The sequence below is a fragment of the Triticum aestivum genome, chromosome 6B (genome assembly GCF_018294505.1).
Source record: "Triticum aestivum cultivar Chinese Spring chromosome 6B, IWGSC CS RefSeq v2.1, whole genome shotgun sequence".
Classification (NCBI taxonomy): Eukaryota; Viridiplantae; Streptophyta; class Magnoliopsida; order Poales; family Poaceae; genus Triticum; species Triticum aestivum.
The window spans coordinates 585,582,282-585,606,017 of NC_057810.1; the positions used below are offsets into that span (position 1 = coordinate 585,582,282).

At 44.9% G+C, this 23,736-nt stretch overlaps 3 protein-coding genes across 3 annotated transcripts; 1 reads left to right on the forward strand and 2 right to left on the reverse strand.

Moving 5' to 3' along the window:
• Window positions 1-6,122: 6,122 nt before the first annotated feature.
• LOC123138165 (mitochondrial metalloendopeptidase OMA1) lies at window positions 6,123-10,832 on the forward strand. Its single transcript, XM_044558078.1, has 3 exons — window positions 6,123-7,193; window positions 7,313-7,464; window positions 10,270-10,832. The coding sequence occupies exons 1-3, from the start codon at window positions 6,231-6,233 to the stop codon at window positions 10,520-10,522; spliced, it is 1,368 nt and encodes a 455-aa protein (XP_044414013.1). The 5' UTR covers window positions 6,123-6,230; the 3' UTR covers window positions 10,523-10,832.
• A 4,507-nt stretch (window positions 10,833-15,339) lies between these two features.
• Window positions 15,340-17,803, reverse strand: LOC123139427 (uncharacterized). Its single transcript, XM_044559231.1, has 3 exons — window positions 17,558-17,803; window positions 15,443-15,901; window positions 15,340-15,359 (listed from the first exon to the last, which is right to left on the reverse strand). The coding sequence occupies exons 1-3, from the start codon at window positions 17,574-17,576 to the stop codon at window positions 15,340-15,342; spliced, it is 498 nt and encodes a 165-aa protein (XP_044415166.1). The 5' UTR covers window positions 17,577-17,803.
• A 1,936-nt stretch (window positions 17,804-19,739) lies between these two features.
• Window positions 19,740-23,533, reverse strand: LOC123138166 (glutamine synthetase). Its single transcript, XM_044558079.1, has 11 exons — window positions 23,264-23,533; window positions 22,453-22,492; window positions 22,171-22,274; window positions 21,999-22,047; window positions 21,379-21,485; window positions 21,175-21,262; window positions 20,953-21,081; window positions 20,781-20,855; window positions 20,578-20,669; window positions 20,326-20,485; window positions 19,740-20,231 (listed from the first exon to the last, which is right to left on the reverse strand). The coding sequence occupies exons 1-11, from the start codon at window positions 23,335-23,337 to the stop codon at window positions 20,079-20,081; spliced, it is 1,071 nt and encodes a 356-aa protein (XP_044414014.1). The 5' UTR covers window positions 23,338-23,533; the 3' UTR covers window positions 19,740-20,078.
• Window positions 23,534-23,736: the final 203 nt, after the last annotated feature.

Genomic DNA, 23,736 nt, shown 5'->3' on the forward strand with positions numbered 1-23,736 from the left:
ATATAACATCTACGCATAAAACCAGGCTCTGATACCATTGTTGGGGAACGTAGTAATTTCAAAAAATTCCTACACACACGCAAGATCATGGTGATGCATAACAACGAGAGGGGAGAATATTGTCCACGTACCCTCGTAGACCGAAAGCGAAAGTGTTAGCACAAAGCGGTTGATGTAGTCATACGTCTTCACGATCCAACCGATCAAATACCGGACGTACGTCACCTCCGAGTTCAGCACACGTTCAGCTCGATGACGTCCCATGAACTCCGATCCAGCAGAGCTTTACGGGGGAGTTCTGTCAGCACGATGGCGTGATGACGGTGTCGATGATGCTACCGATGCAGGGCTTCGTCTAAGCACCGCTACGATATTACCGAGGTGGAATATGATGGAGGGGGCATCGCACACGGCTAAGAGGAGATCAATTGTTGTGTCTAGAGGTGCCCCCTTGCCTCCGTATATAAAGGACCAGGGGGAGGGGGCGGTCGGCCAGGAGGAGGGCGCGCCAGGGAGGAGTCCTACTCCCATCGGGAGTAGGACTCCCTCTTTTCCTAGTTGGAGTAGGAGGGGGAAAGGAAGGGCAGGAGAGAGGAGGAAGGAAGGGGGGCGCCGCTCCCCCCTCCTTGTCCAATTCGGACTAGAGGGGGAGAGGGCGCGCAGCCAGCCCTAGCCGCCCCTCCTCTTCTCCACTAAAGCCCCTCTTGGCCCATTAAACTCCCGGGAGGGTTCCGGTAACCCCCCGGTACTTCGGTATATGTCTGAAACTCCCCGAAACCATTCCGGTGTCCGAACATAGTCGTCCAATATATCAATATTTATGTCTCGACCATTTCGAGACTCCTCGTCATGTCCGTGCTCATATCCGGGACTCCAAACTACCTTCGGTACATCAAAAACACAAAACTCATAATACCGATCGTCATCTAAGTTTAAGCGTGCGGACCCTACCGGTTCGAGAACTATATAGACATGACCGAGACTCGTTTCCGGTCAATAACCAATAGAGGAACCTGGATGCTCATATTGGTTCCCACATATTCTACGAAGATCTTTATCGGTCAAACCGCATAACTACATACGTTGTTCCCTTTGTCATCGGTATGTTACTTGCCTGAGATTCGATCGTCGGTATCTCAATACCTAGTTCAATCTCGTTACCGGCAAGTCTCTTTACTCGTTACGTAATGCATCATCCTGCAACTAACTCATTAGCTACATTGCTTGAAAGGCTTATAATGATGTGCATTACCGAGAGGGCCCAGAGATACCTCTCCGACAAACGGAGTGACAAATCCTAATCTCAAAATATGCCAACTCAACATGTACCTTTGGAGACACCTGTAGAGCTCCTTTATAATCACCCAGTTACGTTGTGACGTTTGGTAGCACATAAAGTGTTCCTCCGGTAAACGGGAGTTGCATAATCTCATAGTCATAGGAACGTGTATAAGTCATGAAGAAAGCACTAGCAACATACTAAACGATCAAGTGCTAAGCTAACGGAATGGGTCAAGTCAATCACATCATTCTCCTAATGATTTGATCCTGTTAATCAAATGACAACTCATGTCTATGGCTAGGAAACACAACCATCTTTGATCAGCGAGCTAGTCAAGTAGAGGCATACTAGTGACACTAAGTTTGTCTATGTATTCACACATGTATTATGTTTCCGGTTAATACAATTCTAGCATGAATAATAAACATTTATCATGATATGAGGAAATAAATAATAACTTTATTATTGCCTCTATGACATATTTCCTTCACTTGCAACATGTAGTCCTCACCTACTAATTCACCTACAGAACCCTCCACCAAGTTGACTACATGTTTTTCGGTATGCACCAACACATATTAATTAGCCTACCAAAACCGCTAACTTGGAAACTTTATCACATATTCTGCGATGAAGTGAACTTAAATCCCATAGATATAAAGCAACCACACTAATACTTACTGACAATATTTTTGCCTACAGAGGCACTTTTAAATTGCCTTTTCAAAACATGATCATATGCATGCAACTTCTTTGAGTTTTTGCTTCGCACAATCTAATCTCTTTTTTGCGGGGGCCACCTGAAGGACATTAACATACAACAAGAGTGGTTAGTGAGCTTTTGTTTTTGCAAGGAACTTGACGATATGTGCAACAAAACATTACGTTTCACAGGGACAAGAACATGAAAAACTACAATATTCAAAGCAAGTTTTGTAGTTCAAATCCTCTCACAAAAGCTAAGAGAAACAACAGATTTTTTATCCTTCTATTTTGCATGCTCCTCCCCCACGCCACCCCACCCCCCGGCGTATAAAATTGTTGCACAATTCTTTTTTGCTTGATGTATGTAATGTTGTATAGAAGAGGAGAGGGTGGAGGGGTGATCAATCATGTCTTTTGGGTAGGGTTGGATGAGAGGGTTTTTTCGTTAATGAGGTTTACGTGGGGCGAGTTACAGGTTGTTTTTTCTTTGCGGGAGCTGCTAAGAGCGAGAGGCAAATAACTTTCCTTTTCGAGATCTAGGAGGAAGGTCACATGTGCGCTTACACAAAATAGAAAGGTCGGTCCATCCCGCTAGCTACCAAGTGCCTAGCAGCATCCTTCTGATTTTCAGAAGCAGTGACAACATATTATTTCCTTTCCAACATTGGGTTGATGCCCCGCCCTATGTGCGAAAACTGATTTGCTAATTCTAACATAGATGTCGAACTCTATTTGTGGTGGATCTCAACGGATTTTGCGATCTTATTCCATCTGAAGTGGAATTCAAGAATTTGAGTGTGTTGGAGACAAAGAATTCTATCGATTTCTTTGGATTTAGTTGTGTGTTCACTGCAAGACGTTTGAAAAGTACTACCGTGTAATCTTTGGGATAGATAATTTGGTTTTGTAGTTCGCTCCTCCTAAAAAATGTATCTCAACTGTGCGGAGGATAGTTAGTGCCCATATCTCTCGCTTATAGCGAGATGTAGGGAAGCGTCAAGTCAAGGGGAGCACCTAATAGGACGGCCCAGAAGTGTGGGAGGTCACATCCGCTTTTTAATATATTTTATGTTTTCCTTTTTTCTTTTTTTTACCTTTTTATACGTCCAAATATTCTAAATAAATATATTACAAAAGGCACTTTACATAAAACATTTGAAATACTGTTAACCAAACGTTTGAAAAATATTAAATATGTATAGATAAAATGTTTCTCATGTATACGGAAGATAAAATGTGTGTGAAAAAGTTGATCATTTATTTTAAAAAATTTAATCGAAGCATTTGAAAAAAAATAAACATATATTTGAAAAATGTTAATCAAGCCTTTGAAAAAATTACATGTGTATAGAAAAAATGTTGACCATGTATTGACTTTTTTAATATTGTCTTTGAAAAATGTTAATCAAGCATATAAAAATGTTAAATGTTTGTAGAAAAAATGATGTTCATGTATTAAAAAAATGAACTTGTATTAAAAAATGTTAATCAAGCATTTGAAAAAATGTTAAATGTGTATAGAAAATTGTTGACAATGTATAAAAATATATTAATTTCGTATTTAATTTTCTAATGTGTTTTGGAAAATGTATTAGATGTATACGAAAATGTAAAACATGTATGAAAAAATGATATATTAAAATATACGTTTTGAATAAACGTTAATCATGTATTTTTTTTAAATGTCAAACTTGTCTATAGAAAAACTCCCTCCGGTCCTTTTTACTCCACGTATTAAATTTGTGTCAAGTCAAAATCTACAATGTTTGACCAGATTTATATTGAAAAAAATAAACATATATGATACCAAATATATATAGTATGAAACTACATTTCATAATGAATCTAACAATATTTATTTGATATGTGAATGTTGATAATTTTTTCTATCATTTTGGTCAGAGTAGAGGTACTTTGACTTTGGACAAAACCTATGTGCTGACTAAAAAGGTCCAGAAGGAGTATTTATGATATATATATACAAAAATTACTGAATGTGTATTGAAAACAATTTAAATGTGTTGGACAAAAAACCCAATAAAAATAGACAAAGAAACTAAAAAACGAAGAACCCCAATAAAAACAAAAAGGAAAGATAAAAGGAACCCGACAAAAGGAAAGACAAAGGGAACCCAAAAAAGGAAAATGAATAGCAAAAAATGAACAAAAAAGAGAAGAAAGAAAGAAAAGCATAAAAATCAGTGAAAACCGAATAAGACAATAAAAAGGAAAAGAAAGAATGAAAACCGGCGAAAACCATGAAGGAACGAAGAACCCCGATGAAAAAATGAAAATAAGAGAAAGATGAAAAAAAAATCCCGATGAAGAAATAGATAAAACAAAAAAAGTGAAAAAAAGGACACCGCGCGAACCTACAGCCAGCGAGGAACCTCCTATCGGCCGCATCATGTGGCAAACTGGCGGCGCATCGCACAGGCACCGAACGAACGGGCCGGCCCCTGGTAGCGAACCCCGCAATGCGATGTTTTAAGTAGTGGTACTGGCGCCGAACATCGCACAGGCGCCGAACGAACAAGCCAACTGATCCAAATACTTTCTCTGACTAATATGCAGCGCAATGTTTTAAGTAGTGGTACTGGTTTAAAATTCTTAAAAAAGATGGACACACAAGGATTCGTACTAGGCACCTCTTGGTAGTACATAGTGGTACATAACCAGTGGAATACACTACCATGGTGTCTAAAAATTGCAGCTCGGCTTATAAGAATTGTCAGCGTCGACAGATCTAAATATTATTAGAAATTTTGAATGCACTTTTATTTAGGAAAGGGAATATTTATTGAAACAAAAACATTTTAAATTTGTGGGAAAAAATCTATAAACTGGTAAATTATTTGAAAATGCGAAAAATTTATGGAAAAGTCAAACAGTTTTCAATCTTGAACAATTTTAGAAAAAAATAGACACTCTAGAAATTTATTGAAACCATTAACTTTTAAAAGAACGAACATTTTTTGGAAAAAAAGACACATTTATTAAAAATCTAAATAAGAAATTGAAAAAGAACAATTTTTGAAACTGTGAACAAAATCAAGAAAATGTGAACATTTTTGAATTTGCAAAGAAAAATTGAAAAGCCAGGAACATTTCTGAAATTCTGAACAAGTTTTCAAAATCTGAACAAAACATAGAAAAACGAGTATTTTTTCCCAATTTGTGAACTTTTTTTGAAAAGAGCGAACATTTTTTGAATTTACGAACAAAACTGTAAAGAAAGGAACATTTTTTTTAAGTTCTGAACAAATTATTGAAACTGCCGAACTATATTTGGAAAAGGCAAACAGTTTTTCTATTATGTGAACAATTTTCAAAACCAAGAATATTTTGGATAGATGTAAACGAAAACTTAAAAGGAACATTTTTTGAACTTTTGAACAATTTTTTGAAAGCATGACAATTTTTTAAACTCAGAAACAAAATTTGAAAATGAAAACATTTTTTGAAGGCATGAACATTTTATAAAGTCAGGACAAATTTTGTAAATGAGAACATTTTGTGAAGTTTTGCACAATTTTTTGAAAGCATGATTTTTTTTAAAGTGAGGAAAAAAATTTGAAAATGAGAATATTTTGTGAAATTTTGAACAATTTATAAGCAACACAAATATGTATTTTTTAAATAAAATAACCTTGAAAACAGAAAAAAGAAAAAAAGAAAAAGAAACAAAAACAAAAAACAAAAAAAAAGAAACATAAAAACGAAACAAAGAAAAAAAGAAAAAAAACGTGTCAGGAACCTCCTAGAAGGTCCCAAAACCGGAGAAAACGGGCTGGAATGTTCCCAAAACCAGAAACGCTCAAGCATTTAATGGGCCCGCCCAACCCGAGCGCTCGTTCAGATTTCCTGTGGCGCTGGCAATTTGCCGCAGCGAGCGGCAAATAGGAAAAACCAGCCAGCGATCCTCCTCGAACGTACAGCTCTCGAAAAAGACCCGAGCAAACAGACCGGCCCAGCTACAACAAGAAGAGCCGAAAGCCTCAGGCGAGATATTCTGATTGGACTTGGCCCAGCAGCGATCCACGGTAATGGGCTTACTGGAGCAGTGGAGAAGAGCACCCACGTCACGAGCGGCGACACGATTTCCTCACCGCCCACCGCTCTTCCCACTTTGCCATCTGGAGGCTTCCAGAAGGGAAAACCCCCAAATCCTCCTCGGGTCTCCGCTGGACGATCAAACGAACTCCCGAAAATCCCACACAAAAGAAGCGAAAATTAAAACGACATGACCCCCCTCAAGAACTCGCGCTCCGCCCTCTCCCGTCTCCTCCGCCACAAGCCCGCCGCCGGCCGGCCGCAGCCCCCGCCCCCGCCCTCGCCGGTGTTGGGGGAAACGGCCTTTCGGCACTACCACGCCGCCCCGCAGCGCCCAGGGTTCATTCAATCCTTCAGCCGAAGACCCCTCCGCCACGAGCCCGCCGCCCTCTTCCGGCCGCCGCCGGCGCAGGCGCAGGTGCCGCCACCCCGGCACTACTTCACCTCCTCTCGCCGCCCGGAGGTCATCCACTTCACGCGCCGCCGCGGCGGCGCGCGGTGGTACCACGATAGGCGGAAGGTCGCCGCGGTGGTCCTCCTCACCGGCGGCGGGGCCATCGTCGTCTACTTCGGCAACCTCGAGACCGTGCCCTACACCAATCGCACCCACTTCGTCCTCGTCTCGCCCCAGCTCGAGCGCCAGCTCGGCGAGTCCCAGTTCGCCGATCTCAAGAAGGAGCTCGCCCCCAAGATCCTGCCCCCGCTCCACCCCGACAGCGTCCGCGTCCGCCTCATCGCCTCCGAGATCGTCCGCGCGCTCCACCGCGGCCTCGCCGACCGCCGCAGCGACGACTTCGATGACGCCTCCTACGGCGACATCTCCACCGACATCGCCGTCAAAGCCCGTGACTTGGATCCCGAGGGCGTGATGCATCGGGTCTCGCCTGGCAAGACCGCGAGCACGGCCGCGAGGGCTCAGCGAGACGACGAGCTTCTCGATGACAGGTGGGTGGCCGAGAGCCGGAGACGGGGGAAGGCACGTGGAGCGCAGCCACAGACGAAGCACCTCAATGAGCTCAATTGGGAGGTGATCGTCGTCAGAGATAAGCTCATCAATGCAATGTGTTTGCCTGGTGGTAAAATTGTAGTCTTCACTGGATTGCTCGACCATTTCAAGACAGATGCTGAGATTGCGACAGTGCTTTCGCATGAGGTGGGTTTACTAATTGGGTTGTGGGCTAATATGTACTTTGTGGTGGTTTTACAGTGCATTGGAACTGATTATTTTTTAGAGGTACTGATATATGTACTTTGTGGGCTAATATGTTTTAGATTGGGCACGCTATCGCGAGGCACTTGCCAGAGATGATCACCAAGGGCATGTGGTTTACTATCCTGCAGCTTATCGTCCTACAGTTTATTTACATGCCAGACTTAATTAATGCAATGTCGACATTACTCCTCAGACTGCCCTTCTCACGAAGGTAATCATTTCTGCATTTCATATTGTTCGTGGAATCATGATTATTTACATTCGATAAGTTGCATATATGACTGAAATGAGATTCTCCCAGATCTGGCAAAAGCCAACAAATTTGCATCAATGGGCTTGATTTGTCTAGGTATCTAATTTTGCTATAAGTTATGATATGACTCCTGCTTCAAGTGCCTCCATGTGGGCCATTCTATACTATCGTGAGACATCCTATTATTTCAGCTTAATATACCTACCACAGACCAAGGAGAATCTATCTAGGTAAAGTGGTCAACCATGCATAGGAAAAAGCTCATATCAACATGCAAACATGCAAGATATTTTTTATATATTCTTCTATTTATACTTAATAAATATTGTGCAACTATACAGTGATCAAACACAGTAAATCATATGTATTTTCAGTTTATTTCTCATATTATTGCTCACAATATTCATGTTCCATGCAACCAAATCACATGGAATTATATTGCAAAACCCGCAACAATGTGCGGGGTATCATCTAGTACTCCCTCAGTCCCATAATGTAGGACGTAGTGTCAAAAGACGTCCTACATTATGGAGTGTCAAAAAACGTCCTACATTATGGGACGGGGGGAGTACCATTTAATTTCGCTACAGACTTAACTAACAGCGGTGAAAATTCTAGTAATAAAACTAAAACATATGGCTCTTGATTGCCCTGCAGATGAGATTATTAGTGGTAATTCTTGTCCCCAACAGGGCATTGGAGCTCGGAGAGACATCTAGTTCTCTGTTCTCTCACTTTTTTTCAGTGGTTGGCAGGGTCTGTTCTGATGGACTTATTAGCTATTCGCACAGGTCCTTAGAAAGTAGACGAAATCAGATTTGCTATAGCATTTTTCATGTACTCTTATGTACAGAATTCTGGATCTGCATGGAATTGATCCCAAAACACCAAATTGACTGCAATGATAATATGATATCCTTCTTGTACATCTCTTACAAAACCTACTCCCTCCATTCCAAAATATAGTGTGCCCGCGCTTCCTGAGGTCCAACTTTGACAATAAATTTAACCAACGAGACCGACTGCGGGGGGAGAAAAAATTATATAATTGAAAACTTCTTTTGAATACGAATTCACTGGTATAATTTTTTATCCCGCCGCAGTTGGTCTTGTTGGTCAAATTTATGGTCAAAGTTGAAGCACGGGGATAGAGGAAGCACTATATTTTGGAACGGAGGGAGTTACCAAAGTTGACTAGGATGATGCCCCTTGTGCAACTACTAGAATTTCATCACCAATGCATTGTGCATGACTATTTTATTGTCCATCAATTTTTTATCAGATTCACATGTAAGAATCATTTTACAACATATGTGTGATTTGTGAGGATGGGGTAGTCTATATTTGAAATATTACAAGGTTTAATATTTGGCTAGTTTGCATTTCTGACCTGCTGTAAAATCAGTTCCCATCACAAGTATGAAGCAGTGGTCACTCGTCAGTTAGGACCGTCCGTGATGGGGAAACTTGAACTACCCAGACCTGACTAAATTGGGGAAATTTTATGCAGAAGTAAAAAAAAAATCCCCAAATGGTTTAATGGGGAAAGTAGTTCTGTCTGTTCGGATACCTTTATAAAAACCATATCTTACGTATGTTTGTTGAAAAATAAATACTCCCTCTGTAAAGAGATATAAGAGCGTTTAGATCACTAGAGTAGTGATCTAAACACTCTTATACTCCCTCTGTCCCAAAATAAGTGTCTCAACTTTATACTAACTTTAGTACAAAGTTGCAGTAAGCTTGAGACACTTATTTTGGGACGGAGGGAGTACTCTGTACGGCAATTTCCAGAAAAATAATATCTTTTCAGACACACACTAAACTATAATGGACTAACTAGTGTTGCTTAGCTGTTGAGCCTTGTCAGTACAAGCTTTCTGTGATCAAAGCTTCCTGTTCATCTTTGAATTGATTGATGTATGACATAGCCAAAACTTCCTTGCACCTTCTACCAAGCAAAGCCACCAAGTGCAGACATTCAGTGCTTCTGCCTAGTGCATCTGAAATGATGCATCACAGGAGGTAGGATGTTTAGCTATCCGAAGTTGTATCCATCAGTTTCCTTGAAAGGAGAGGACAAGTAACTGAAGACATCTTCTGATATATGGACTAGCTATTGATCCATCTTGGCAATCTGATCTGACACACATTATCTCCGACTTTACTCCATTCCTTGTTGCATTATTGAATAGCTGACTGTATCTCCGTGCGTCTTTCCAACCAGGATCCGCTGATGCCACTTTCTGTGGACATGATTTTCTTAAACCCCACCCCAGCTGTCACTTCTTGATGTAGCCTTCATTGCTTCAAAGATACAATAAAATTTCATATGATTAAGTGACGAGTTGCATAGCACCTTCACCACATGAATTCCACCATGCTGTACTCTATCCAGTTGTTTTAACCATGGATAGTTCTTCATGATCTGAATATAAAAAGATTTATGAGGATTCTTTCATCCGTGTCCATTTTTGTTTTCCGTAAGCTGTTTTAATTCTAGTGAGATTTATTTGTGGGGCCGTTCCTGGCTTTTGTCCATCATAAGAAGTAAAGTACTGTTTTTCAGATGGAGCCCTGTTGGTCAGATAAATTGTGGTTGCTCTAATATGACATAAGATTCAGTATATGTCATTACAGTCCTTTCTGGAAGAAAAAAAACTCGTGTGTTGTACAGTTGCCATCCTTGCTACCTCATTATCAAACAGATGCAAGTATATCTTGTTAGAAGCCCTTGCGATGATGTATGCTACATGTTTGCAGGATGGAGGTAGAGGCAGATCACATCGGGCTCATGCTTCAAGCATCTGCTGGTTTTGACCCACGCACCGCTCCCAAGGTCTACGAGAAGCTAGGACAAATCGCGGGCAATCAATCAGTACTGAAAAGCTACCTCTCTACTCATCCTTCGAGTAAGAAGCGATCGGAGCTCTTGTCTCGAGCCAAGGTAATGGAGGAGGCGATGCAGCTATACAGGGAAGCTTGCGCCGGCCACGGGACCGAAGGTTTCCTCTAAGGTTGCAGTTTCGAACTCTCCTGCGTGCGGCGTAAGTCGTTTGGTGGCGGTGGGTGCCTGGCGCGGAAACATGCCCTTTGTTGCCTGCACAGTGACGGCCAGTAAGAAGAGTGTATTCTGTGTCTGAAGATATTTGTTCTGTGAGTTGTTACTGTCTGTTCTTCTCGGGCTGAATCGTCCACATTTTCTTAGCAGAATGTGATGGAGCTGCTTCATTTGTGATCAGGGAAGAAAAGGGAATAGGAGAAGAGTTTGTGTTAATAATCGTCTTCCAAGAGCAGCTTTTATAATCTCCCATATTCCTTGGGTTTATCGGTGTTGATGATCGCCACGTTGGTTGTACTCATTGTCATCTACTCCAGCTAGTTAGGAGTCAGCTGGTCACGGAAGATTCAGATGATATCCACAAGGTCTATAATATAACTGAATAATCTTCAAACCTCAATCATTCCGCCTTGCTAGATGCCACAACCCTGACGTGCTTATTTACCTGCCTGAGCCCTGAGTGTTGGGATAATTATGCATCTCTGGGATGCCATTAGCAGGAACAGATTGCATCTAGATCACCTAAAACATGAACAGAGAAGGGTTTAGGGGATCATTACGTGTCACGGCAGTGGACATGATCGCCTGCTTGGTGCAGGCTTGATGCAAAGGTGATGTAGTCGAGGTAGAAGTCCTCCTCAACGTCCTGATGCCCTCAGGACGCCACCGGCACTGCCCGGGGACGGCAGCGGCGGCTGGAGTAGGTCTTCCCGTCGCTGCAGCGCTCCCCATGATCGGATGGGGTGAGAGAATATCGGGAGGGGAGTGAAACCGTACGTGAATTGTGATCGCGCAGGCTGCCAACCCTCTCCCGTTTCCTTTTATGTAGCGCTGGCGACAGGGGACCTAAACCATCAGTTGGTTTGGGTGCCCCCGATCAGGGCGCCTTAGTTGGGATAAAACCTCACGTACGTTGGTGCGTGGGTCCTTTTCATTAACCTTATCTTTTCCCTTTTTTTTATTAAACTAATAGATCTAACTGGCCTGTTTAAGTCGTGAGATCAAAACCAACATTCTCCCCCTTGATCGTTAGGCTTAACTTCATTTGCCCATTCTACATAGGAATGATGTACCAAAGTGAGGTGTTACAACAGCTTGAAACGCCCTAGAACCTCAACACTTATAGTACATCCGCCTATTTCGAAATGGAAAACATTTTGCTAATTGGGGAGTGGTTTATTTTAATGGTCCTCTTATTCCAGAATCATCAGGCCTCCAGTAGTCCCATGTCGGCAACATGCTCACGAAAAATACTGGGTGGTAAGCCTTTTGTTAGCGGATCCGCAAGCATATGCTTCGTTCTTATATGTTTAACATCAACTGTTTGATCCTGGATTCTATCTTTCACAACACGATACTTTATGTCAATGTGTCTGGCAGCATTACTTGACCTGTTGTTACTCGTATAAAAAACTGCTGGTTCATTATCGCAGTACAATAAAATTGGTTTAGATATGCTGTCAACCACTTTAAGTTCGGGTATAAAATTCTTTAGCCATACACCCTGCCCGGTGGCCTCATAACATGCTACAAATTCTGCTTGCATCGTAGATCCAGCAGTTAACGTTTGTTTGGAGCTTTTCCACGATATAGCTCCTCCCGCGAGTATGAATATATAAACCTGACGTGGATCTCATACTATCCACATACCCGGCAAAATCAGAGTCTGAATAACCAATAATTTCTAGGTTATCAGTTCTTTTATATGTAAGCATGAAATCCTTAGTTCCTTGCATATAACGCAAGACTTTCTTTGCGGCCTTCCAGTGGTCCGGTCCTGGATTTAATTGGTATCTGCCAAGCACCCCGGTTATAAAACATAAGTCTGGGCGTGTACACACTTGAGCATACATGATGCTTCCAACAGCTGAAGCATAAGGAACCGACTTCATCTGATCAGTTTCACATTGGTTGCTCGGACATTGAAATGTTCCAAACTTATCGCCCTTAACTATAGAGCAGGTGAGGGTGAGCACTTATGCATATTGAATTTTTTCAGTACTCTCTCAAAGTATGCCTTTTGAGATAGTCCTAACGTTCCTATGGACCTATCTCGATGAATCTCGATGCCGAGGACATATGAGGCTTCACCAAGATCTTTCATATCAAAACTGGATGACAGAAAATTCTTGGTCTCATGCAGCATATCCTTATCGCTACATGCCAACAATATGTCATCAACGTATAGGACTAAAAATGTGAACCTACTGCCTTTAAACTTAACGTATATGCAGTTGTCCACAACATTTTCGGCGAAACCAAAAGTTTTGATAATTTTATCAAACTTGAGGTACCACTCTCTTGAAGCTTGCTTCAAGCCATAAATTGATTTCTTTAGATGACATGCTAAATGTTCCTTTCCTTCCACAACAAAGCCTTCTGGCTGAGCCATGTAGACGTCTTCTTTTAAGTCACCATTTAGAAATGCCGTTTTAACATCCATTTGGTGTAGTTCTAGGTCGTAATGAGCTACTAATGCCATTATGATTCTGAAAGAATCCTTGATTGACACAGGAGAGAAAGTTTGCTTATAATCAATGCCTTCTCTCTGTGTATACCATTTTGCCACTAGCCTTGCCTTGAACCGTTCGACATTCCCTTTGGAATCATACTTGGTTTTGTAGACCCACTTGCAGCCTACTTTCTTAGCTCCATCGGGAACTTCTACTAAGTCCCATACGTCATTTGAGCCCATAGATTTCAACTCGTCTTCCATGGCAACCAACCATTTGGACGAATTTTCGCTTTTAATGGCTTCCTTATATGAGGTTGGATCCTCCACCTTTCCCATATCATTCATGTCCTCCATCAAAAAGGCGATATAATCATCTGATATGGCTTTCTTCCTCTCACACCGTGGTCTACCCATGGGCGGAGGTGGTGGTGGAACATCATCATTTTCATTATCTTCTCGGAGATCCTCATTTGTGTTTGGATTCTCATTATTAGTTTCTGGATCACCATTCGACTGAGAGACTGAACTGTGAGATTCAGGATCATCAGATGTCACATTTCTTCGTATTGGAAAAACAATCTCTTGGATAGTCGGGGATGGTACACAAACCCGCTTCTCCTCAAGATCGATCTCCCTTAAATTTGCGATCTCATTATCCTCAAAAAATACCGCTTGTCTAGCCTCCACAAACTTGGTGGTGTGACTTGGACAATAAAAGCGATATCCCTTTCCCCTGTGAGGGTATCCAACGAAGAAACAGCTAACTGTTTTTGGATCCAATTTCTTAAGTTGTGGATTGAAAACTTTAGCTTCAGCAGGGCAACCCCACACCCGTAAGTAATTCAAGCTCGGTTTCTTTCCCGCCCACATCTCGTAAGGTGTGTTCGGTGCTGACTTAGTTGGAGCAAGATTTAGTATGTGTGCAGCTGTCTTTAATGCCTCTATCCAAAGGCTTACTGGTAAACTCGAGTGACTAAGCATGCTTCGCACCATATCCATAAGGGTGCGGTTGCGGCGCTCGGCCACACCATTTTGTTGTGGTTCACCAGGCATTGAGTACTAAGCAATGATTCCATTTTCAGATAAGAACTTGGCAAAAGGTCCAGGAATCTGCCCATAAGGAGCATGCCTACCATAATACTCTCCCCCGCGATCAGATCGTACAACTTTGATTTTTGCGTTCAGTTGATTTTCAACCTCCGCTTTATAGACTTTTAATTTCTCCAAAGCTTCCGATCGGTCACGTATGGGATACATATACCCATAGCGGGAAAAGTCGTCTGTGAATGTAATGAACGAATCAAAACCATCTACAGACTTAACATTAAGGGGTCCACATATGTCGGTGTGAATTAATTCTAAAACCCCTGTGGCTCTTACTGCTCCTTTCTTAATTGTTTTTGCAAATTTTCCTTTGATGCAGTCGACACATTTGTCTGCATCTGAGAAGTCTAATGGGAGGAGTATTTCATTTTTAAACTAAACGTTCCATTCTCCCCCTCGAAATGTGGCCCAAACGACAATGCCACAATTTCGAAGAATTACTAACTCCTTTCCATTTCTTCTCAACATTAATTTCATCACTCACATGCATAACTGAATCATTATTAAGAGATAACATGTAAGTTAGCCTCGTCTAACACCGATGCCTACATTCTTATTACATTTGATCAATGCAAATTGTTTCTTGCCAAAATGGCACTCATACATATCATCATCTAAACGAGAAACTGAAATCAAATTCCTACTTAAGGTAGGCACATAAATAACATTATTCAATCTAAGAGTGTGGCCAGTGTGTAGCTCCAACGTGAGAGATCCCACAGCTTCAACATCGGCCTCAACTCCGTTCGCAACCTTAAGCTTTCTTGTTCCTCCTCTTATGGTTTGGATCGTATCGAATCCCTGCATAGAGTTAGCAACGTGAGTGGTTGCCCTTGAATCAATCCACCATGACTTTATTGAAAAATCAACATAAAGAGATTCATCTACAAAAGTAATTTCATCAATACCTCTTTTGTTCATCCATTTTAGAAAGCCTGGGCAGTCCCTTTGATAGTGTCCCTCTTCTTTGCAGAAGTTACAAGCATTTTCTCCAGCAGTGGAGCTGCTAGGAGCAGAAGAAGAACCACCGGCTTCTTTACCCTTGAATGCCTTAGGGTTGAATGGCTTAGTGCCTTCTTTCTTGACTTGCCTTTTCTGAGGCTTAGGGAAACCTTGTCCGTCATGCTTTCTCTTGTTAGAGCCAACATGAAAGACATGGTCTTTCTTCTGCCTCATGATCCTTTCTTCCTCCTGGACGATCCTTGCGGTCATCTTAGAGAGTGGCCATTTTTCCTTTAGAGAGTTATAGTTGACCTTAAATTGTTCAAACTCTTCAGGAAGAGACTCAAGAATAATTATGACAAGAAGAGCTTCACTTAAAGAACACTCCAAAGCCTTAAGCTTGGTGAAAGCATTTACCACCCTCAATATGTGCTGCCTAACATTTCTATCAATAGTGTATTTCTGAAGAAGCTTAGCAAAAAGCTCATGAGCATACACTTTGTCGGAGCCTTTAAATTGCTCCTCCATTTCAGTGAGGAAATCTTTAGCAGTATCTTTCTTAGGGAGTGCTTCAGAAATGTCCGGCGATATTGTCGCTTTCATGATGAGAAGCGCAATATGGTTGGACTTATTCCACTTTTCCATCTTAACATCATACTCCTTCTTGAGTTCTGCATACCCTGTGACACCTGCCACAGGTGCCACAGGTTTTTCTTCCCTCAAGGCATAGTCAAATTCATTACAACCCAAACATAATTCGACTTGGGACTTCCAACGAGGGAAGTTACTCCCCGTAAGTGGTTCGATCGTGTCGGACCGGAATGGAGCGGAAGCTGAAATCATCATAAAAGTTCATAAGTAAAGTTGCATGATTATAAATTTACGTTGGTAAATAAACAAACATGCCAAGTATTTAATTTCAACTCCATGTCAAAACACCGTTGGGCAGAAAAAAACATGGAATTAAAATATCATAGGGGATGACTCATAATAATAAAACAACGTTGGTCCGAATTAAAATTAGAGTCATTTCATTCTCAATTTAAACATCAACATAAAAAAACATTATCATTATTTGATGTCTAAAAAAACTTCATCATCCAAAAACACATAATAAATCCTGAATAAAATATCTCGTTGGTTCAATTTTACCCAGAATAATAATGTGTTTATTACATTTTTACGCATTTTCTGGTTTAAGCAGTGCAAATCATAATATTTATTAACTTAAACGCACTGGAAAAATAGAAAATCGCGACAGTGATTTTGGCCCAAAATACCTCACAGCTACAAGTAAAACGGCCCAGCCCAGCAGCGAAAAACGTTAAGAGGAAAAAAACGCGCTGGGCAAAGGCAACCTGGGCCGAAGCCCGTGACCGAAAATGGCCCATTAATGCCCGAAGGCCCGAGCCGGTGCTCCACGTCGCTGAGAGCCGCTCGATCGAATCGGACGGCCGGCGCGGCTTGGAGCCCGAACAAAAGTGCCGACCGGTAACCCTAGTCACTTCCCCCCCCCCCCGCATTTCTCGCTCGTGAGCGGCGACGGCATTCGACGGCGGCCTGAGGCGCGCCCGCCATGGCGGCGCGGCGGCCGCGCTCGCCGGAGGAGCGTGCAGCAGGATGAATCCCGCGCGCTCCCCCGTCGAACGTGGCCCCGGCGGCAGTGCTCATGGCGCATCAAGGGAGGGAGGATGGGCACACCGGCCACCATGGCATGAAGGGCGACGGCGACCCGCGCGGCGTCGGCCACACAGGTGCGCGTCCATTCTAGCCGCGGCGGCAGCTCAAGTTCTTTCCGCGCGTCGTCCCGAGGACGGCGGCGTCACGGCGTCTCCGCCCTCGCACCGTGGTGGACGCAGTGCGGGCCCCGAAGGGAAGAGGCGGCTACGCGGTGCATTAGGTGAGGATTCTCCTCATTCTCCCCAAAAATCGTATTCATCAGTGCTTAATTGGTGAAAAAACATGCCTAATTGAAAAAATTAGGGTTCTACCGAAATTGGGGATTTATCTAGGGTTCTTCAACATGGGGGGTTTGCTACCGTTGATCCCTCTGCCTTCTTATTTGCTTATCAAAAAAAAAACCCGGAACCAGTACTTAAACATGATTGATTCTAATTAACCGTGACATAACCATGAGCATTAAATCTTAACTTAGATTAATTAGAATTGATGAACGTAGGTGGCAGTACTGATCCGTAGCACATTAGAATTAAAACATGATGATTTACAGAGGGCATCAAGACAGTAGCATGCATCTTAGGGCTAACCAAGGGCTAAAACTTTCAATCTTTGATCATGAACCCTAAACCTGACTTGATCTAAACTTGATGTTGATCTACAGATCAATAATATAGGGACCTATTGCAATCAAACTTGGCGACTAATACCATTGTTGGGATAATTATGCATCTCTGGAATGCCATTAGCAGGAACAGATTGCATCTAGATCACCTAAAACATAAACAGAGAAGGGTTTAGGGGATCATTACGTGTCACGGCAGTGGACATGATCGCCTGCTTGGTGCAGGCTTGATGCAGAGGTGATGTAGTCGAGGTAGAAGTCCTCCTCAACGTCCTGATGCCCTCAGGACGCCACCGGCACTGCCCGGGGACGGCAGCGGCGGCTGGAGTAGGTCTTCCCGTCGCTGCAGCGCTCCCCCTGATCGGATGGGGTGAGAGAATATCGGGAGGGGAGTGAAACCGTACGTGAATTGTGATCGCGCAGGCTGCCAACCCTCTCCCTTTTCCTTTTATGTAGCGCTGGCGACAGGGGACCTAAACCATCAGTTGGTTCGGGTGCCCCCGATCAGGGCGCCTTAGTTGGGATAAAACCTCACGTACGTTGGTGCGTGGGTCCTTTTCATTAACGTTATCTTTTCCCTTTTTTTAATTAAACTAATAGATCTAACTGGCCTGTTTAAGCCGTGAGATCAAAACCAACACTGAGGTCCCAGATTGCATGGGCTTCCTCCGATATCATACGCAGCAATTCGTGGAATATTCAGATAATCTTAGCTTGAAGTTAGTCAGTCAAGCACAAGGTAGGTAGGTCCATAACTGAATAATCTGCAGGCCTCAATTATCTTATCCTGCCTTGCTTGCAAGTTGCAACCTTTGACGTGATTCTGCGCTTCGTAGTTATAGTCAATAGAGGACACTCGGCCTACTAGTTCTACCTGCTCAAGATTCCAAATTGCGCGGGCATCCGTCGTGACACGGCGAGTGATGTTTCCCCGTCCATCATCGCCCGATCCAGTGTCACACGACATCACAAGCGGCCACCGCGTTCGTTCGCCGGCACGGCATCAGCGTCGAACAGAATGCGTCGTCGGGTTCCGCGACGCACTGCTGGTCCCGTCTCCCACCAGCGTCAGGTGGTGGGAGACGGGACCAGCAAATTGCTGCCATATACTGAATTCCTACCCTCCTCCTCCTCGTAATCGCAATAGTTTACCATAAGACCATTTCTAAACTGCAGCTAAGCAGAGGGTGTGGTGTGGTTATGCTAGCTTTTCGCGGCGCGAAGTGTCGCTCCCTGGTTTGTTTGTTTGTTGCTTCCATGGCGATCGATCATGATTCATGCATTGCTGCAGAGCAGTGCAGGGTTGGACTTTGGACCGGCGATCGAGGGAGGGACCTTTCCGGCAGCTAAAGGACGGCGGCCCTCGGGTCGCCGGTTGGGTCGCGGTTTCATTCCTACGCAGCCGATGCATCCGCTGCGTTCTTTTGACCAAGCGATCGTCGCGTTTTGACACGCGACGCAGCTGGGATCGGCGAGATTCCGAGAGGCGTGCAAGGCGAGGCTTGAACGCCGGACATCGTTGATAGTAGACCGATGCTCACCAGCAAAGTGGCAGGCAGCGGACTGACCAGGCAAAGAAATAAATGAGCTACTGGCCAGTTGAGGACCGATGAAAAAGTGACACTGGTACTGATAGTGCAGTACAACAAAGTTTGGAGAGTTGGTGAGGGCGCTGTACTTGGACGAAAGAGGGGCATGATCGATGTTCGGGAAAGAGCGGTTGGGGCACGTTGCCGTGGCGACCTGCATACCACTGTACGTAGTACTGTGCCGCCACATGGGGCCTAGCGACCTACTTGTGGGTCGTGACAAGCATGGACGAACGGTCAGGAATGAGGGGGGAGTCACAAGTCTATGTCTACACTTGTAGCCGTGGCCCCGTGGGACACCATTCATGGGGGCCAAAAGCGCGTGCACTGTACCGGATGAGGAACATGCAGGCTGATCGCAATCTCTGATTGATTGATTCGCTGTGCTACGGGACGAGCATGTTGCCGAGGCTTTTCCGTCCCCATCTCTTATCAGCTGAGCCGAGCGCTCTCTTTCCCTATCACTCTACCTCCTTGAAAACCAAACCAATTACCATCAAACTGTCCTTTTCTTATACTATAATAATTGTCTTGAAAGAAAAGTAACTGTTAGTAGAATCTATCAATTTTATAGAACTAGAAATTCAGGAAAAGCGATCCCATGTGTGTGGTACAATAATGTAGCTCCCCACTCTTGGCGCACTAATAATGGCCCAGCGTCGCCTAAGCTTCATCCACGACCATTGGAAGCGCAACAACCGCTTTACACAAAGTTGCATCGTTAGCGAGTAATAAAGCACACACCACCACCCGTCCGTCCGTAGCATGAGACAAGCGGCGTGCGTGGTACCACGGCTGCGGTACGGACCATTTTATTACCATATCAATTGATGATTACACGAGACGAGACCAGAGCACCCAGACGGCAAGGGAAAACAATCAATAGTAGTCCTGTGTGTTTGACACGCCTCTTGCCACCCACCACCCAAAGACGAGAGAAGAGAGACCAGACACCCTGATGACGACGACGATGATGTGACCTACCTAAACGGACTACGCGTAGTATGCAACCAAACGGAAAAGGAAATATCTTGGAAGAATTTCGTCCAAATCCTCCAATGGCCACCACCAAACCCAACCCACCACTGATCATCGCACGGCGATCGGCGCTGATCGGCTTCAGGGCTTCCACAGGATGGTGGTCTCGGCGATCATCGAGGTGACCACGTAGGGGTCCATGTTGGACGCCGGCCGGCGGTCCTCGAAGTAGCCCTTGCCGTTCTGCTCCGTCTCCCGGCCCACGCGCACCGACGCGCCACGGTTCGCGACACCCTGCAGAGCAAGATGGTGTTTAGAACCACTGTCGGAGTAACGAGATATGGAAAGATTCAGATGGATTCAGAACTAGAAGGCAAGGGGCGCGTACCCAGCTGAAGGTGTTGATGTCGGCGGTCTCGTGCTTGCCGGTCAGACGGCGCTCGTTGCCCTCGCCGTAGGCGGCGATGTGCTCCTTGTGCTTCAGCTTGAGCTTCTCGACGGCGTCCACGATGACCTTGAACCCGCCGTCCTTCCTCATCGACTCGGTACTGAATGCAGCAGAGTCGTTCGTGATCAGCAAAATAGCACGGTAAGATGAACGGATCATATCGATCTGTTCGAGTATCTCAATCTCAATTACCTGTAGTTTGTGTGAGCACCAGCACCGTTCCAGTCGCCTGGGATGGGCTTGGGGTCAAATGTGACGACAACTCCGGCGATCTCAGTGATCCTCTGAAGAAAGGGAGAGTGACATTTAATCACAAGAATTTTAACCGAACACGATGTCATTCCATCACAAAAGCCTCCCTTATCAGAATAAGATCACATGACTATTATCATTACCTCAAGAAGGTAGCGAGCAACCCACACTTGGTCACCAGCAGAAATGCCAACAGTCGGGCCAACTTGGAACTCCCACTGAAAACCAAACATAATAATTCTACCATGGTCAGAGAGACAGTAATTCTCCAAGATACAGAAAATAGGAATGTCCTGTGTTGTAGCGGTGTTTCACCTGTCCGGGCATGACCTCGCCGTTGATGCCACTGATGTTGACGCCGGCAAAGAGGCAGGCCTTGTAGTGGGAGTCAACTATGTCACGCCCAAACGACTTGTCAGCACCAATACTACAGTAGTAAGGACCCTACACACATAAAGAAGAGATTGGTAAGTGTACACTTCACCAAAATTAGGGCCAAACGTCCAAATTCAGTCGGTCAAGCCGAAAGAGGCGTACCTGAGGACCAGGGAAGCCACCAACAGGCCAGCCGAGAGGCCAGTTGATGTCCTTCTGTAGGAGGGTGTACTCCTGCTCAATACCGTACCTATCATCGCAAAACAATACGATCAGTGAATCAATCATCATAAAACAGTTACTAGATCATTATTTTTTTAGTGTTCGTAATCATCGATCAAGTTCGTGTGTTATATTTATATATACCATGGCTCCTCCTTGGCAACATCAGGGTTGCTAAAGATCTTAGCAGCGTTGTATCTCTTGTTAGTGGGGATTGGCACTCCAGCTGGGGTGTAGCAATCGCACATGACCTGCAAGTGGTTCGAATTTAGTAAGGGGGATCTTGATTACTAAGGATGTTGACGAGATGATGACCATTGGATTCCCTCTCTATTGCACTGTACTAGTTAGGTAGACCAGACAAGCACACCTAATAACCAAAAATATCTAAAAAAAATTCAGAACCCTGAGGGGGTCCTTGACTGGGATACAATTTTCGTCAGAAATAGGAGTAGGAGTAGCTAAGAACACTGGACCAAGATCATTCAAATTCTACATCAGAGGATAGTTAAGTTGATCTGCCCTCTTAATGATACTCGTTAGTCTGTCGTAGTTGACCAGAACTCCCTCCGTCCGGAAGTACTTATTGGAGAAATGGATGTATTAGACATATGTTAGTTCTAGATACATCCGTTTTTAACGATTTCTTCGACAAGTAATTCTGGACGGAGGGAGTACTACACTGCAGCCTACAGCCTACAGGCGCAGATCACTTGCACGGTAGTAGTGCTACAGTCTATTACATGAGTGGGGTGGTCACTTACAAGGATGTTGTTGCCCTTCCTGAACGGGTCCTTGAAGATGGCCTGTGGGCTGCAGCGTGGCACATGCCCCAAGGGAAACAAAAATTACTCCTTGGGTCCAAAGTAACAAAAAGATTGAACTGCACTTCACAGAGGTAAATGGTTCTGTAGGGGCATGACAAATGGCACTTACTACAGGATGACCTCGCTGTCCTCGCCGGGGGCCTGGCCGGTGCTGGAGCCGTCGTAGTTCCACTTGGGCAGCTTGCTGGGATCGGTGACCGGGCCGGGGAGGGTCTGCACCAACCAGAGCAGCAACAGTAAATTCACACAGTTAGCAAAAGGGAATCTCGCAACCTCTGATATATAAGCACAAGAACAGCTCAGTAGCGGATAAGAAAAGTGATAGGACACGGCATAGAGGGTCATGGGATCCATGCCGGCCGGGGAATCTTTATCTGAATCTGTATCTTACCCTGGCCTTGCTCCTGAGATCCATGCCAGATCCGCCGATCCTGCAATAAATCCAAAATAAATACACGGTGAATATACCAGCAGAAACAGTCCACAGAAACCAAACTCATGATCGCGCATCGTTCACTGTTCACCGCGGTTTTTGCCGGGCACAGTGAAAATATGGGTACTGGTCTCGGTGTTCACAAGCTAGAGTGTGGGATATTCATGGAGGAGGAGCAGGGCCTCTGACCGCGCCGGGCCGGGGCCATGTTGCGCAGGGGAGGGACCGGGGGGCAGAGGATGCCACCGCAGAGATCCTCCCCCCAACAGGACAAAACGTACTGCTGGTACGAATATGGTAGTGGCACATCCATCCTTGCGTTGCGCATATCCGGAAGGGGGGTGATAAATCACCACCGAAAAACCAAAAACCTCTTCTCGTCGCGCTGCCATGCCAAAAACCTATTGTGTTTCCCAACTCTCTCTCCCTCTCAGAACGGAACTGAACGGAACAAGAGAAAAAGGTGGCGTTTACCACCCACACGAGCGAGCACCGCCGCTCGCTGCACCCACGAGCGGATCGCGAGGGCGAAAAGTATTTTTGATTAAAAGAAAACACTAGGACGAATCTGCGCTAACAGCGCAAACTACGACGACGGCCCCATGAATTTAGCATCGAGAAAAAACCCAGCCCCCCGAGCGATCCCTCCTCCTCCTCTCCGCGAACCAGCCGCCGGCGGCGGCATGAACCCGGCCGGCGGCCAAGAGAGACGCAGCGAAGAAACGGCCGAAGCCCGTCCGTCCGTCCGGGGGAAGGAAGGAGGACGTACCATATGTACTCGGCGATGATCTTCTCCGTGGAGTCGGTGAGGTCGAGGTTGAGGAGATCGGTGAGGAGCGCCATGGCCGGCTGACTGAGGGCGGGCAGGCAAGTCGCGGAGGAAGGAAGGCGGGTGGGGGTGGGGGTGGTGCGAGTCCAAGGGGAGATCGGGAGGGCGGCTATATAATGGCGACGACCCAGCACCCGGCAGGAGCAGGAGCTACAGGGAACCCCGTCGCGCGCAGTGCGTATCCGTGTACCGCCGCTATACGTGCGGGTTTTCCACCAGCTTTCTCTCAGAAAGATATGTTTATCTCCGCGGACCTCCGCCGTGGCGACGTCTCCTTCGCGGGCTCGGATAATAATAAGAAAATATTTTATGTCCGGTAAGTAGTTCGTTCGATCGATCGATCGACCGGGGGTGGGTAGGTGCGCGATGTCACGTCCGCCGCACCCGACGCCGGCGCTCCCACGACGATGACC